The sequence below is a fragment of the Phaseolus vulgaris genome, chromosome 4, assembly GCF_051622355.1.
Source record: "Phaseolus vulgaris cultivar YP4 chromosome 4, ASM5162235v1, whole genome shotgun sequence".
NCBI classification, from domain to species: domain Eukaryota; kingdom Viridiplantae; phylum Streptophyta; class Magnoliopsida; order Fabales; family Fabaceae; genus Phaseolus; species Phaseolus vulgaris.
In genome coordinates this window covers 9,939,606-9,956,257 of record NC_143501.1, presented here as the reverse complement: position 1 = coordinate 9,956,257, position 16,652 = coordinate 9,939,606, and the positions used below count along the sequence as shown (strand labels likewise).

The 16,652-nt window shown below is 33.0% G+C and overlaps 3 protein-coding genes across 9 annotated transcripts in view; 2 read left to right on the top strand and 1 right to left on the bottom strand.

The window, feature by feature from the left end:
- LOC137837173 (uncharacterized) overlaps positions 1-2,576 on the bottom strand; it is an 80,594-nt gene extending 78,018 nt beyond the window's left edge. For 4 of the 7 annotated variants that reach the window (XR_016520456.1, XR_016520457.1, XR_016520455.1 and 1 more), the window contains exons 1-3: positions 2,461-2,576; positions 2,278-2,346; positions 165-245 (exon numbers count right to left, since the gene is read on the bottom strand). The gene's annotated coding sequence lies outside the window, so the exon portion shown is untranslated. The remainder of the gene's footprint in view (positions 1-164; positions 246-2,277; positions 2,347-2,460) is intronic. The other 3 variants (XR_016520458.1, XM_090301395.1, XM_068646061.2) reach the window with 1 other exon arrangement.
- Positions 2,577-3,778: 1,202 nt separating this feature from the next.
- LOC137838253 (uncharacterized) lies at positions 3,779-4,575 on the top strand. Its single transcript, XM_068647504.2, has 3 exons — positions 3,779-4,246; positions 4,397-4,452; positions 4,539-4,575. Exons 1-3 carry the CDS (start codon positions 3,779-3,781, stop codon positions 4,573-4,575), a joined length of 561 nt encoding a protein of 186 aa, XP_068503605.2.
- A 4,106-nt stretch (positions 4,576-8,681) lies between these two features.
- Positions 8,682-9,662, top strand: LOC137838252 (uncharacterized). Its single transcript, XM_068647503.2, has one exon. The coding sequence runs from the start codon at positions 8,682-8,684 to the stop codon at positions 9,660-9,662; it is 981 nt and encodes a 326-aa protein (XP_068503604.2).
- Positions 9,663-16,652: the final 6,990 nt, after the last annotated feature.

Here is a 16,652-nt window from a genome sequence, read left to right as displayed (position 1 = left end):
AAACAGACAAGAGAAGAAAAATGAATGGAAACTTTAGAAGTATTCAGATGAAATGAAAATATAAGAGATGGAATGGAATCACAATGGTTTTGGTGCGATTCAAAGGAGGGGGAGGGGAAATACAAGAGCATAGAGAGAGATATAGAATAGTGTAATAAAATTACCTTGATAAGAACCAAGTGGTTGACTGGGTGATTGTGCTTCATCTTCAGTTTCCTCAAAGCTTGGTGGCATGGATTGACAACCTATCATATACATCCATCATCGTTGAATCATTGGATTGTTTTCTTTAGAAAGCTTCTCAATATTTACAATTTTCATTCAAAGTTCATTTCTTTCTTTCTTAACTACTTCCAAATCTTTTCTAAGTTTACCAGTAGGATGCGTCTCTTTCATAAGTACTAATGTTTGATCCTTGAGACATATTTTCCTTTGATTTTAAATCTAACAGCAAAAGATAATTCAATGTGATTATTACATCCAGGCCAAAATAGTTTTCGGGCCATATTAATAAAACTTTTGTGCTTCTATGTTTGGAGTCTCATCCATACTTAGAGAGTCATTCATTTCTTGATCATGATCCATTTCATACTCTAGACCAGCAAAAATATAAAGCATGCTCTCAAATCAAATCTATTGATGTATCCCTCCTTGTGTACTAAAAATCTAAGAACTAGTATCTATACATAGGTTTCTCCATGACATGTCCAAACTAATATTTAGGAATGAATCCTTTCTTATAAAGATAAACTTTAACTTCTTCAAAATGAAAGAACTTTAGATTTTTGCACTTAGGACAAGGACATCTTATTTTTCCATTTGACAAATTCATTTCTTGACATGCATAGGATAAAAACTCATCTCCTCTTTTTAAAAATGCATCAGTATATCCCCTATTATTAGACATTAATCTATCAAACATCCAACTTCAACTTCGACGAATATCCATAATCTATCATAGAACACAATGCATCATTCAACTATAAAAGAAAGTATTATAATTTGTCATTGCTTAATTTATTTAAGAACAATAAACTATATCCCCTAAACCATGAACTGTGAACATAAAGAAAATCACAAAAAAAAAATACAACGACTAAAATAAAATATTCCCAGCTTTTTTTTTGCATGAAGGATGATAGTCGAAAACGTGGTATGCAAAGAACAATATCTACTTACCTACCACACACCTATTAATACACACATATTAGCTATGTAGACATTCAACAAAACAGTTTCTTATTACATGTACTTTTGGAACAATAAAGCCTATGAATAAGGAGAATGCCACATATAACACAGTTGGAAGCAAAATGATGTAAGAAAACCTCAGTATGTATATATACAGGAGACAGAGATATAAAGGAAGCAATGCCTAATCTCACTATATGACTACAATAATACTTCAAATACAAATGGGTATAATGTAAGAAAAATCTTTAATTAAATACATTTACAATCAGCCTAGAAAAGGAAAGATCCATGCAGACCAAATTTTGGGGCAGTTAATATATTACGTAACTTAGTGAAGCAGAATTCGTATATAGAAAAGCCCATATATCATATACAAATTCTTATTCTTCTTTTTCATATGCAACTTAGTGCCATGTCTCATGTACATCACCACAGTGAAAAAAAGATAAATATGAAATTACCACAACTTTTGAAGTAAGAAAGGAACTTCTCTGCCACAGGTTCCAGTATTAATCCTCCTAATGCCTGATATACAATTGCTACAAATTCAACAGATGAAAGGTTTTTTATGTCTATGATTTCCAACAGCTTCAAAATCTCCTCTTACCGTTCACTTTTACAAAGAGCCAACAAAAAAATTTCCTAAAGTTCTATATGAAACAAAATTGTCTAAAATGTCTAAAAAACCAAGGAAAAATCTTTTATATGAAACGGGTGTTGGTTTACTAAAATGGCACTGAATCAGAAGAATAAGTACAAGTAGTTGGTTGATATATATCTCATTAGGCAATATCAATAGTTATCTAAATTATCTAGTTAGTTTTTTTCAAATTTTAACAAATCACTCAGGCTCAAATTACAAATCAAATCAGTAAGCTCAAATGCAAAATAAATCATCCCCACATGAACTAATAACTAGGCTCAGGATTTTATTCTATTTTCTCAGTAATTTTAGCCAGTTAAAAAGAAAATTTAGTTTACTATATAATATTTGTATTCAACTCAGATACTAAAGTAGTTGAATATTTCCATGAACAGAATAAGAAAACAGATTATTACTTCTGTTGACATTTAATAACTCACCTTCACCAGGAACCAGAAACTAGGAACGAGAAACGCAAAGAACACCTTCCTAATTTGCAATTCCTTGACCTATTTTAGCCAATACGAAATTAGAAGCAATGAATCACAAATTTATTAGTAAAAAAAAATGTATTGAAGTTAAACAGTAGAGAATCAAAAGAGATATGAGAAAAATGATGAAACCTAAAATTTGTGTCGTGAATGCAGAGAATACAAGATGATGCAGTTTTCATTGTTGCAGAGGATGCAGATGATTCAGCCGTTTCACACGAGGAGTCACTTTTATGTTTTACTCTCCCAGTGTAAAATACTCCAATTTCGTTACTTAAAATAAATTAATATTCATTTTAGAAAGCTATACGTTTTCATTTTTGTACGATTAAAAAAAAATTGCAATTATTTAGTTTATCCATTTTTTTAAGATTGATAATTTTAGAAAAATTTGGGACAACTTTTCTAATATAATGATATTAAATTACAATAATATACACAAATTTATTTTTTAATATGACTTAATATTGATTTACTGTTGAAAAAGATAAAAAAAATATTTCATTTATTTTGATAAAAAAAACAATCTTTATACGTAATTTGACGAAATTAATATAAAATCACTGTAATAACAAATTGATTTGATTTTATATCAAACACAAATATAGTTTGTTTATTTTAAAACACTTCTTGGTCTCATGCCACAACAATTGTCCATTTGAATTAATTTTAATTAAATATGTCAATAATTGTAAAATATTTTATTTAGACTACATAACTTTTCATCCAAATTTATCATTATTACAAAGTCAAGGTAACATATGAATTCCAATTAATCCAGAATAAATTTTAATATTTAAAGTTGTATAAATTTATTGATTATAATCCAATTTAGATTAAAATTTTGTTTTCTAAATTTAGATTAAATTAACAAGTTTATTAATGATATATTTTATTTAATTTAAAGAAAGTTACCATATTTGTTTTTATGCATTAAATATGTCAAAATATTTGTTTTTTTAGAAAGTTTCATTGCCTTTAAAAGACAACAAAAGAAAACTAGTGTCAAAATTACCTCTCTTCTTTTCTTTTACTTTTTTTCTTTGGCTTTTCCATTTGACTTTCTCCTCTTTGTTTGTTATTTTGCCTTTTGTTACGTGTTTGTTCTTCCTTTTTGCTAGGTATACTTTTTACTATACATCATTAAGTTGAATTTCTTTGTTTATTGTTTCTTCTTTAATTTTTTTGTCATATTTTGTTTTCTTAGAAAATGGGTCGCGCAAGAATACCTTAAAACACATCTCAAATGAAAGATCTTGCAAAACAACTTTCTTGCTAAGAAAGAGAAGACTGATGAAGAAGGTCTCCGAATTTTCCAAGAAGTGTGGTGGTGAGCATTGTTTGATTGTGTATGATGATGGTAATGGGGATGTTGGGTCAGTGACTTCACCTCAAAACCATGTAGAGGTACATTCCATGATTCAAAAGTATTATGAAATTCAAATAAAGAATGGGAGACCTCACCAAGACTTATAGTATTGAAGAGTTTCTTGAGAATAGGAAAAACATGATTGAGGCTGAAATTTCCAGAGTGGATAAACAGATTAGCAGCATCAAGTATCCAACTTGGGATCCAAGTATGATAAACATGGAAGAAGATCAATTGACAGCCTTTTGTGCTCATGTGGATGCCAAAATTGAAGCTTGTGATCAGGGAATTAAATTGTTAAAGGATAAGCCTCAAGGTTTTGTGCCAAACATGGTTCAGGAAAATACTACTGCTACCACCTCACATCCAAACCAAGTCAATTACTTGCAAAGTATCTCTCAAAGCGAAGTCCTTCTTAATGATTTTAGTAGTCCAATTGATGTGCCACTAAATTCAACCAATGAACTTAGTGACTTGGAGTTTGAGGAATTGATTATGGGACTTAATAGTTGTGATTGGCCTTATCAAGCATGTGATGATCTTGTGACTGTAACATATTTTTCTGAATATTTAATTTTGAGTAAACTTGGTTTTGTTTTGTTGTTACACTATATGTTTTGTTGTGTTTCTTAAACAATAAATTAGTTTTTGACATCAATATGCTTCATTTCTTGAAGCTGATTTCTTTAGATTATGTAGGTTTCATCTTGCATTAATATGTGCAAAATTTTGGTTCCATATATTGATTCAGAACAGTGTCCTTTTTTGCAATATTATTTTTTCTAACTCATGATTTAAAGATTATACTATTTTATTATTATTAAAATTGATGTTAATGTAGGTTTGATCTTGCTGTGCAGAATTTTGTGAAAATGTGAATTAATATGTCTAGAAGAACTTGATGTTCTTTTTCTTTACCGTGTGCGTCTTTACCTTGAAGGATAATAGGTTTTGTTCTTTAGTGTTTTAAAATCAATATATGCAAGATTTGTGTTTAATATAAACGAATTAATTATTAATATTTATCTTAAATTATTATTTACTAAATCAAATTGTTCGTATATATTGTTTATTTACTATATAGAATTACTTATAAAGATTTTTTAAAAAATTATCCTAAATATTTACTCCTAAACTTTTTTATTTTTGTGACTTATATTAATGGACTTTAAATTCTGTGAATTTCAAAATTATACTTCTTTTACTTTTTTTTGTTATTTAAAAATAGTATGAGTATGAATACAAAAGTAAAATATATGTTAAATTAAGGTTAAATAAGTTTTAAGTCGATTTTTTGTTTAAATACTATTTTTTTTCTTTCAAATGACATTTTTGATAATTTAACTGTTTTGAAATAAAAAAAATTCTTATATATCTCAATTATATTATCTATGTATCTTTTTTAACTACGGTATGATCATTATTATTAAGTAGCTTACTATTTATTAACGAAAAATAATGAAAATATAATACCTATTTGCAGCAGTGGACATGAACACATGTAAAGTTCTAACAATTACTGTTGGGATACTTTTAGAACATGTTTGTTTTTTAGATGTATTGTTCATAGGTAAAGAATTGAGAGTATATAAGTTATTTATTTGGATTTAAGGTTTTGTAGGGAAGAGAATAAGAGAATATACATGTGAATAATAAATATTATCTTCTCTTAAAATGAAAAGATGTAAAGGAAAAGTCACATCAGCATGTGTTGTTTCATTTCTTATAGTATTGGTATTTTTTTTTATTTTTCATTACTGTAAGGTTTTTTAATATTAAAAAACAATATTTTTTATTTATATAAGATGTGATTTATTTTCTAATTTTATAGTATATGTTTAATATTTTAAGAAATTATTTGAAATTATGTTTTTATTTAACTTGTTGTTCTGTTTATATTAGTATATTTTTGTTTATAGTTATAATTTATTTAATAATATTTTTTATGAAATTATTTTCTAGTGTTAATTATGTTGTATTTTTGTTGTTGTAGTTTTTTTTTTCACTATAGGTTTTTAATAAAAAAATTATTTTTATACCATCTAATTTATTTTCTTGTTTATTTTCCAATTTTATAGTGCATATTTAATATTTTAAAAATTACTTTAAGTTCTGTTTTTATTTAATTTGTTGAATACATATTTTTTTTAATTATAATTTAAAAATTATATCTATGTATATTTAACACATATTTATTTTCTAATTGTAATTTTTAAATCTACGAAATATGTGAAAGTTGTTTATTTTTAAACAAAAATAAATCATTTCATTATTAAAAAAAATTAATAGACAAGGATAAATTTATAAAGTAACATTTAACACCTTTACAAAAATTAAAATTCTCTCAACCATCATATCACTCACAAACTCTCATAAACTTTCCTCAGACATTTACTCTGAGATATCTCAATTCAAACACTCTCACTTTCTTCACACTTCTCTCTCACATCCCCACACATCCACTCCCTCAAATCTCTATACATGCCCTCCCCAATCCAAACACACCTTTAATGTTGTGTTTGATTATGTATATTTACTGTCCATGTAGAATGGAAGGTGTGGATCTTGGATGTTTGTTTTTACTAATTCTTGCATAAGTGCAAGGAAAGAAAGGAGAAGAATGTTGAGATTTTGACCCCTCCATCACTAAAAAAAAATGGTTTTAACGAGGGTTTATTTTTACATTATCTAGGGTTAAAACCTCCATTAAGTCATTTACCCAGGGTTGTAGTTTCCCCGCTAAACCATCCCTGCGGAATGTGTTCCCCAGGGTTTTTTTAAATCTCAGGAAAAGCCTTTCAAAAATACCATGGGTTTAAGAACCTCCGTAAAATACCATGGATTTCAAAACCTCCGTAGAAGGAGAAAGATAGATAATAGTTTGTCTATTACTACTTTGTGCTTAACTTTAATTATATGTGTACAACACTCTATATATATTATAATAAAAAATATATTATATATTTATAATAAAAATAAAAATAAAATAGATAATTATAATATTATATTATAATAGTAGTAAAATAAACATATTTATATAATAATAATATAAATTAGTAATACAGTGGTAGTAAAAGAAAATAAATTAGTAATATAAATGTAAAAACTCTGAAATAATAGTAATATATTTAAAATTTAAAATAGGAATCATATATAAAAAAATAATAAATTATAATTAAAAACTGTAATCATTTTTTTAAAATAATGAATAACAATAATAATAAATTATAAACAATAATAAATAAATAAATATAAATTATATATTCAATAATAATTAAAATAAATTTATTAAATAATAATATTAACAATAATAAATTTTAATTATAATTATAATTTGATTTTATTACATATTTTTATTAAATTTTAATCAACTAAAATTTACACAAAATTATCTCATATTTTATTATTTAAATTTTTTTAAGGAAAGAATAAATTTGTAAACTTACATTTTATATTTATTGAAAAAATCTAATATTTTCTTTATTAGTCCTCTCTTTCTTCACATAAAAAAATGTCTTGCGAGATATTTCATTTGAGATATGTTTTAAGGTTATTTTTGCACGACTCATTTTCTACGAAATAACACATGACAACAAAATTCAATAAGAAGCAATAAACACTAAAAGAATTCACCAATAATATACAATAATAAATATACCCAAGAAAAGAAAAGAACAAACAAAAAGGAGAAAGTGTGATGAAAAAGCTTAGCAATAAAACTTTCTAAAAGAACAAATCTTTTTCAAATATTTAATATATAAAAATTATGGTAACTTTCTATAAATTAATTTTAATTAGATCAAATGCAAATATATCATTATAATCCATCAATCAATGTTAAATAACTTGGATTTTAATGAATAACAACTAATTTTTAATGATTGATTGATTGAAATCAAATTTAAAATGTTTATACATTTTACATGATTAAACTTTTCTCTTTCTACAGCATTGATTATTTCTATTTATTTTAAGATATCATATCAAATGTAAAAAATTCTCTATCTTTTATCACTTCTCATCTAAATCTTTATTTATGTTTTTCTTTAATATCTATTATATGTCTCTCTTCTATTAAAACTGTGATTTTACCTATTACATATTATCACATCTCTCACTGTACTCTGTGTGCAAAATAGTCAAAGTTTATTATTAAGTTGAAATTAATATTAGATTCAATATTAATTTTCAAATAAATTAATATTCTGCATAATAAATATTTATATTCTAGGATTATAAAAAAATGCAATTATTTAGTTATTTTAACTTTTACATGGACTTTTTTAAGATTGATAATTTTGGAAGAATTTGAAACAACTTTTGTAATATAATGAGATTAAATTACACTAACATACACAAATTTAATTTATAAATTTGATTAACTGTCGATACCAAACCTTTTCTTGGCCCCATGCCACAACAATTGTCCAATTGAATTAATTTTAATTAAATATGTCAATCACTGTAAAATATTTTATTTAGACTAAATAGATTTCATCCAAATTTATCATTATTACACGGTAACATTTGAATTTCAATTAATACAGGTTAATTTTAATATTTAAGGTTGTATATATTTATTGATTATAATCAAATTAGATTAAATTAACAAGTTTATTAATGATATATTTGATCTAATTAAAATTAATTTAAAGAAAGTTATCATATTTGTTTATATGCATTAAATATCTCAAAAGATTTGATTTCTTGAGAAAGTTTCATTGCCCTTTAAAAGACAACAAAAGAAAATAAGTGTCAAAATTAACTCTCTTTTTCTCTTTAACTTTCTTCCTAAGCCTTTTCCATTTAACTTTCTCCTTTTTGTTTGTTCTTCTTCATTTTGCCACGTGTTTGTTCATCCTTTTGTCAGGTATACTTTTTACTATACATCATTAAGTTGAATTTCTTGAAATGGCATAAGCATTACCACTGCAGTTCCATCAACAAAATAGTAAAAGTTAAGTTAGGATAGATTATGAGAACAATGGTGGGAGGGTCGTTCGGCTACGGGAGGTTACGAAGGCCGCAACAATCATTCAACAACGTCACAACTTTCTTTTTCTCGAACTTCCCAGACAACTATGGCGAATATGATATGGTAAAAGTGTTCCAACGCTGGGCAAGGGTGAAAGAGGTTTTTATTTCTCGTAGAATGAATAGGTGGGGGAGAAGATATGGGTTCGTCAGGCTGTTCAACGTGGCGAATGTTCGTGGGCTCGAAAGGGAGATGGACCAAGCGTGGGTTGGCAATATGAAGCTATACGTTAACATTCCGCGTTACAGAAGATCTGAACTGGTGCACACAGAGGTTCCACTCAGAGGAAAGGGGGTGCAATCTGAACGCAGTAACATGGAAGAAAGGAACGGTCACAGGTTCAAACTCAGAGAAGGGAACAAGAAGGAGGAGGGAAGGCATTATAAGGGAAAGGAAAGAAAGGAGTGGAGAGAGGTCAACAAAAATCAATCTTATGCGGACGTGGTGGAAAAAGGTCCACTAAACGTATGGAAGGGCCCTATTTTTGAAACAAAGCAACAAACTCTTCCTTGGTTGAACAATAGTGCAGTAGGCTTCTTCTCTGGAGATCTGAGCTACAATCAGGTGTGTGAGGAGTTTATCTTGGGAGGGATGAACATGGTAAAAGTGAGATATCTGGGGGACAACATGGCTCTCATAACACCCAACCAGGGAGCTAGAGTAGAGGATATCATTCGAACCAATAAGCAATGGTTTGAGAGTGTGTTTGAGGCGGTAGAACCATGGACCGATGCACATGTAGCAGGACATAAAATTATCTGGGTTAGGTGTTACGGGCTTCCTATTTCCTTGTGGAATAAGGACTGCTTTTCGAAAGTTGTTGGTGAAGTAGCATCCTTGGTGGAGGTTGACAAAGCAACGGAAATTGGGAGAACTTGGAGTATGCCAGACTTCAGGTTCGTATTCCCAAATCGTGTAGTGCGAAACTAGCAAAGGAAATGAAGATTAATGGTCAAATCCTAAACATTTACATGGAGGAAGAGCAATCAGTTTTCTTCGGAGGCAAATGTAAGTGTAAGTACAATTTCTACGAATCCTCAGATAACATCACTTCTTCGGAATCGTTTGTGGAGGGAACAATCTGGTCGGAAAAGAGTGTTGAAGAAGAGGGCAGGCCAGGAGAGGCGGCGCTGCGGTGGTCGGAGAAGCTAGCGAAAGATGGGCAAGGAAATATCCCTAATAAGACAAAAGAACAGTTTGAAGAGGAAGGGGAAATGCTACAAAATCTGGAGCAGGTAAAAGGTAACAGTGCTTACACGAATAAGGCAAAAGCGATGCAGGCAGAATTTGTAGAGGCAGAGGTAGGGGAGTCAGCTTTTTCGGTTTCCCACATGGTTAACATTGCATGTAAAAGCAATTCTGTCCAAGTAGCACTGACCAACTTTCTTGTAGCTTTAGAGGCCTCAAATTGTAGTAAAACAAATATGTATGTAAATCATGAGGAGTGCAGGGATGAGGCCCAACAAGAAAGTCAAACCGAGCCCAAGTGGAATGAAGCTGGTCAGGAATTGGTTGTTGCTACTTCAGCCCAATCAGAATCAGGCCCACTTCGTGTGAAGACTGAAAAGACGCGAGTGGATGACATGCACTCATCTTTAGTTACCAAAGGTGATAGGAGCGTAAAAAACAAAGGGTCAAGGGGGAGAGAGGGTGACGTCGAACGAGCAGGAAAGGAGTCTGTGCAGGGGGAGGTGTGTTGTGAACAATCATTTTGCGGTGAAGGTTCTAATCAAAAGGGCAACGATAATCACGGTGTTCAGCTTGCGAATTTGGGCGAAGAATTGGGAGCAGAGGTGTCCAATAAAGCATCCTCATTTATTCAGAGAAGGAGCAGAGGTTTGTGGGAATTGGGAGAAACAAGCAGGCTAATGCAAGGAAGAACAAACCACCAAGCAGAAGACACATTGGAGGGCAGTTCCTCAAATTCAAAGGTCAGTAAAATTCCAAATGTAGTTTTTTGCAACAGTAGATGTAGGGAGGAAGACAAAGAGGAAGAAACAACTGACTTGTGGGAGGTAGGCAAAAATCTAGGGGTTGCCTGTCGTAAGGATGAGGTTAATGTCGTAGAGGAAATTGAAAGAATGGAGTCAAGAGATCTTGAGACAATGAAGAAACATCATGAGGGGAACACAAGGAGTTACATATGATCATTGTAAATCTGAATATAAGAGGGGTAGGAGGAGGAATCAAGGCTAAATACTTGAAAAATTTGATTTTGAAGGAGGGGGTGGAAATGGCATGCCTACAAGAAACCAAAACAACTTTGTTCTCGGATGCTCGTTGCTTTGCTTTGTGGGGAAATAATGAAGTGGGTTGGATACACAACGATGGAGTAGGAGGGGCGGGAAGTCTACTAGTAATGTGGTATAAACAATTCTTTGTATATGAAAGGCATGTGGAGGGAAGCGGCTTTATTGCGATCTTTGGCCAACATGTGAATTCTAGACTAAAATGTGCGGTGGTCAATGTATATGCAGCATGCAACATGAGTGACAAGAAGAAGTTATGGGAGGAATTATCAAGCGTGAAAAACACTAATCCGGGTTGGGCTTGGTGTTTCTGTGGGGACTTCAATGCGGTCAGGTCTGCAGGTGAAAGGAAAGGTGTAGGGGAAAGGGGAAGCCAAAAGAGCGAGATCAAAGGATTCAATAGTTTTATAGAAAGTAATCTTCTAGTGGAACTACCGTTAGTGGGAAAGAAGTATACATGGTTCAAAGCTAATGGCACATCAAAAAGCAGATTAGATAGAGTATTGGTGTCGGACGAATGGCTGCAAAAATGGCCTATGGGAAAGCAATACATCCAGCCGAGAGAAGTGTCAGACCACTGTGCAATAGTGGTGAAATGTGTCTCAAAGGATTGGGGACCTAGACCTTTTAGATCGTTGGATGCTTGGCTCATGGACCCAGGATTCAAAGATTTAGTTAAAGCTATGTGGAACTCATATACGGTTCAAGGTGATCATATAACAGTGCTAAAAGACAAGCTGAAAATCCTCAAGTGCGACCTCAAAGAGTGGAATAGAGATGTATTCGGTCACTTGATCACAGAGAGAAAAAGGGTGTTGTTTGAAATTGATAACCTTGATAATCAAGACGATGGAACTGAATTTGAAGATCAGGGAAGGATGAAGAGACTAGACCTAATAGGACAGTTAAATGTATTAAATAAGAAGACTGAATCTTTGTATAGGCAGAAAGCTAGGACAAGCTGGTCCAAATATGGGGATGCCAACACCAAATTTTATCATGCCACATTAAGATGGAGACGTATGAAGAATGAGGTGAAAGGAGTACATGTGGGGGACCAGTGGTGCGAAGAACCCGAGGTTGTAAGGAGGGAAGCAAAAAGATTGTTTGAAGAAAGATTTGCAGCCAAACATGACTTCGGGGTCAGGTTAGACAATGTACAGTTTAAAAAGTTATCTGTGGAAGAAAGTGTGAGTATTATATTTATAGCTACGGAAGAAGAGATTAAGGAAGCCGTGTGGTCATGCGAGGGATCCAAAAGCCCAGGCCCGGACGGGTACAACTTTAATTTTGTTAAACATAATTGGGAGGTTCTTAAACAAGATATTATTGCAGCAGTGCACCTTTTCCAAGCTTCCGGACGCCTTCCCAAGGGAAGTAATGCATCATTCATAGCACTTGTGCCCAAAGTGAGGGATCCGACATCCCTTGAGCAATTTAGACCTATATCTCTTGTGGGAATGCTTTACAAAACCATTGCTAAAGTTTTGTCATGTCGAATGAAGAAGGTGTTGCCCTTGGTCGTCGATGAATGCCAAGCTGCCTTCCTGAGAGATAGAGGGCTACTCGATAGTGTTTTAGTAGCTAATGAGGTCATTGAGGAATTGAGGAGGGGTAGGAGGAGGGGCTTGTGCTTCAAAATAGATTATGAGAAGGCGTTTGATTCAGTAAGTTGGGCGTTTCTTTTTGACATGCTTCAAAAGTTGGGATTTCATAGAAGATGGATTATGTGGATGAGAGGTTGTTTGGAATCTGCAACAGTATCAGTGTTGGTTAATGGTAGTCCTTCTGAGGAGTTCAAAGTTTCGAGAGGTCTAAGGCAAGGAGATCCCCTAGCACCCTTTTTGTTTATTGTGGCTGCTGAAGGGTTATCTGGGTTGGTTAGGCAGGCGCTCAGAGTCAATTTGCTTACAGGAATAAAGGTTGGAAGAGAGAAGGTCGAGACATGTATGCTACAATTCGCGGATGACACAATTTTCTTTTGTGAAGACCTATATTCCAATGTCATTACCATAAAAGCAATACTCAGATGCTTTGAACTAGCGTCAGGATTGAAAGTAATTTTTCACAAGTCAAAGTTGACCGGAATTAATGTCGGAGAGCAGACTCTTGAAGTCTATGCAAAGAGCCTACATTGCACTCTTATGAAGATACCCTTTAAATACCTGAGGTTGGAGATAGGAGGAAATCCAAGGAGGAAGAAGTACTGGGAGATGATAATAGAAAAGTTAAACACAAAACTTAGTGCTTGGAAGGGGAGGTTTCTATCTATGGCTGGCAGAATTTGCTTAATTAAATCGGTTTTTACGTCATTACCGTTGTATTATCTATCTTTTTTCAAGGCACCAGAAATGGTTTGTGAGAGTATTATACGAATCCAAAGAAGATTTCTCTGGGGATGGGGAAAGGAGAATAGGCCAATACCGTGGGTGAGTTGGGACAAAATTTGCAGACCACTGGAGGAAGGAGGGCTGGGAATCAAAGACATCAGGAAATTCAACGCAGCACTTTTAGCAAAATGGAAATGGAGACTTATGAGTGAAGAAAAAGGCGTGTGGAAAGATATTTTGTTGTCTAAGTATGGTATGGATTCAAATCCAAGCCGTAACAACCAGAAGAATTCCTCTTGGTGGTGGAAAGACCTGTGCAAGAGTTGTGGTGAGGAAGAAGAAGTAAGTTGGTTTCATAGTGCCACTAGCTGGAAATTGGGGAATGGGGATAGGGTACGTTTCTGGGAGGACGCATGGACTGGCAGCAGGACTTTACGGGATTCCTTTCCGAGACTGTTTTCTATATCGCTGAATCAGGAATCAAAGGTGTCTGAGGTGGGAATATGGGAGGACAATGAGTGGACATGGACGTTGGGTTGGAGAAGGTATAGGTTTCAGTGGGAGTCTGAACTAGTAGATGAGCTGCTAAGAGTGATAAGCAGAACCAAACTCATCAGGGAAGAGATGGATTCCCAGAAGTGGGAAGGGGACACATCTGGAGTTTTTTCGGTGAAGACGGCATATGAACGACTTACTAAATCTTCTACAGATGGCCCAAATGCAATCTTTAACTTGCTCTGGCAGGTTAAAGCGTATCCTAATGTGCTGGTAACCGCGTGGAGGGCCCTTCTAGACAAACTTCCAACAAAGACAAACTTAATGAGGAGAGGGGTGATGATAAACAACCAATTATGTGTATTGTGTGGGGGTGGCAATGAAACAGTACAACATCTATTTGTGGAGTGTTCGGTAGCTCAACGTGTGTGGAATAGATGCTTTAGATGGATGGGAATTGTCTGTGCTCAACATAGGGAGCTGACATGTCATTTGGAGCAGTTCAACTTTCAAGCTTTCAATTACAAGCAGAATATGGTGTGGAAAGGCATGTGGGTAGCGGTGGTGAGATGTCTTTGGGGGCAGCGGAACACTATAATCTTCAAAAATGGTGTAGTGGATGATGATGAAATTTTTCATCTAGCACAAGTTAGAGCCTGGTCATGGATGAAACATAGGATGCGGTCTTTTAATTACTCTCTTGCGGAGTGGCATCTAAACCCTGTCCAATGTATAAAATGCTAATTCTATCTTCTTTGTAGGGGAGCCAGAAACCATGTGATGGCAATCATATCTCCATGGCAGAACCTAATAAGATGTTTCCAATACAAAAGTGTGACAAATCTAGTATTTTATTGAGTCTGATTCAGGGCACAGGGGGTTACTCCTAAACCATAGCAGATGAGTTAAGCAGGGCGAAAGATGTGAGGGAGGAACATTTGAAGTCATGATGGTGCCTAAACGGAGGGGAATTAGAGTTTCTGATGTTTTGTCTTTTGAATGTAAGGGGGTAGGTTGTAAAGGGGAAGGGGTATGTCAGATTCAGAGGAAAGTTTAGAAAGGAAGACTTGGATTCAAAAACAAGGTATGACACTGGACTATGAGATGCCACCCTGTTATGCTATTTGGAGTCGGTGAAAGGGGGAAGTGAGTAGATAATATTCAATAAGGTAGGAGAAGTTTTGTTTTCGGTGGCTTCTGCAACATAGATATTCTTAAAAACTGCAGATTGGGCTTTTTGTGACAGCACATGCTGTTTTCTATCCAGGTGTAGGTATCTCTGTTTTTCTAGGATACATGCGATGCTTCATGCTGATGTTTTTCTAGCTAAACTTTGTATTGTTTTTTCTATTGCTTTATTTTATGCATTGTATCTTAGATGACTTTCTTTGTATAAGGGTTGGGACACCCCTGAAGTGTCCCTTTTATTACATTAATTTGTTGCTGATAAAAAAAAAATTAAGTTGAATTTCTTTGTTTATTGTTTCTTCTTGAATTTTTTTTGCCATATTTTGTTTTCTTAGAAAATGGGTCGTGCAAAATAACCTTAAAACACATCTCAAATGAAAAATTTCGCAAGACAACTTTCTTGCGAAGAAAGAGAGGGCTAATGAAGAAGATCTCTGAATTTTCCAAGAAGTGTGGTGGTGAACACTGTTTGATTGTGTTTGATGATGATAATGGGGATGTTGGGCCAATGACTTCACCCCAAAACCCTGTAGAGGTACACTCCATGATTCAAAAGTATTATAAAAGTGAAATAAAGAATGAGAGACCTCACAAGACTTATGGTATTGAAGAGTTTCTTGAGAATAGGAAAAACATGATTGAGACTGAGATTTCCAAAGTGGATAAACATATTAGCAGCATCAAGTATCCAACTTGGGATCCAAGTATGATAATCATGGAAGAGGATCAATTGAGGGCCTTTTGTGCTCATGTGGATGCCAAAATTGAAGCTTGTGATCGGGGAATTAAATTGTTGAAGGATCAACCTCAAGGTTTTGTGTCAAACATGGCTCAGGAAAATGCTGTTGCTACCACTTCACATCCAACCCAAGCCAATTACTTGCAAAACATCTCTCAAAGCGAAACCCTTCTTGATGATTTCTTGAAGCAACTTAATGATAAGAGTTATGGAATGGTAGATTTTAGTAGTCCAGTTGATGTGCCACTAAATTCAACCAATGAACTTAGTGACCTGGAGTTTGAGGAATTGATGATGGAACTTAGTAGCTGGGATTGGCCTTATCAAGCATGTGATGATCTTGTGGGTTGTAACAATAAAGTTGATGAATCTGTCTTGCCAAGTATTTGTGTTGAATATCAAGGAGGAGGAGATTTGCATGCCTTACCACCATCACTAGATGTATCAGATGATTATTGTAACATGTTTTTTCTGAATGTTTAATTTTGAGTAAACTTAGTTTTGTCTTATTGTTACACTATGTGTTGTTGTGTTTCTTTAACAATAAATTAGTTTTTAATATCCATTTGCTTCGTTTCTTGAACCTGATCTGTTTAGATAATGTAGGTTTTATTTTGTAGTAAAAAGTGCAAAATTTTGGTTCCATATATTGATTCAGAGTAGTGCCCTTTTTGTAATATTATTTTTTCTAACTCATGTTTTAAAGATTATACTATTTTTTTTATTATTAAAATTGATGGTAATGTAGGTTTGATCTTGTAGTAAAGAGTGCAGAATTTTGAGAAAAATTGAATTAATATGGTTAGAAGATCTTCATGTTTTTTTCCTTTACCGTGTGTGTCTTTACCTTGAAGGAGAATATGTTTTGTTCTTTATTGTTTTAAAATCAAAATATGCAAGATTTCATTTATTTTGATAA

Excerpts from the sequence above, each read along its gene's own strand:
- LOC137838253 (XM_068647504.2), top strand. The coding sequence starts at position 3,779 with ATGGGAGACCTCACCAAGACTTATAGTATTGAAGAGTTTCTTGAGAAT. Across the intron at positions 4,247-4,396 it reads CATGTGATGATCTTGTGACT|GTTTCATCTTGCATTAATAT; the intron begins GTAACATATTTT and ends TAGATTATGTAG. Across the intron at positions 4,453-4,538 it reads CCATATATTGATTCAGAACA|GTTTGATCTTGCTGTGCAGA; the intron begins GTGTCCTTTTTT and ends ATGTTAATGTAG.
- LOC137838252 (XM_068647503.2), top strand. The coding sequence starts at position 8,682 with ATGGTGGGAGGGTCGTTCGGCTACGGGAGGTTACGAAGGCCGCAACAA.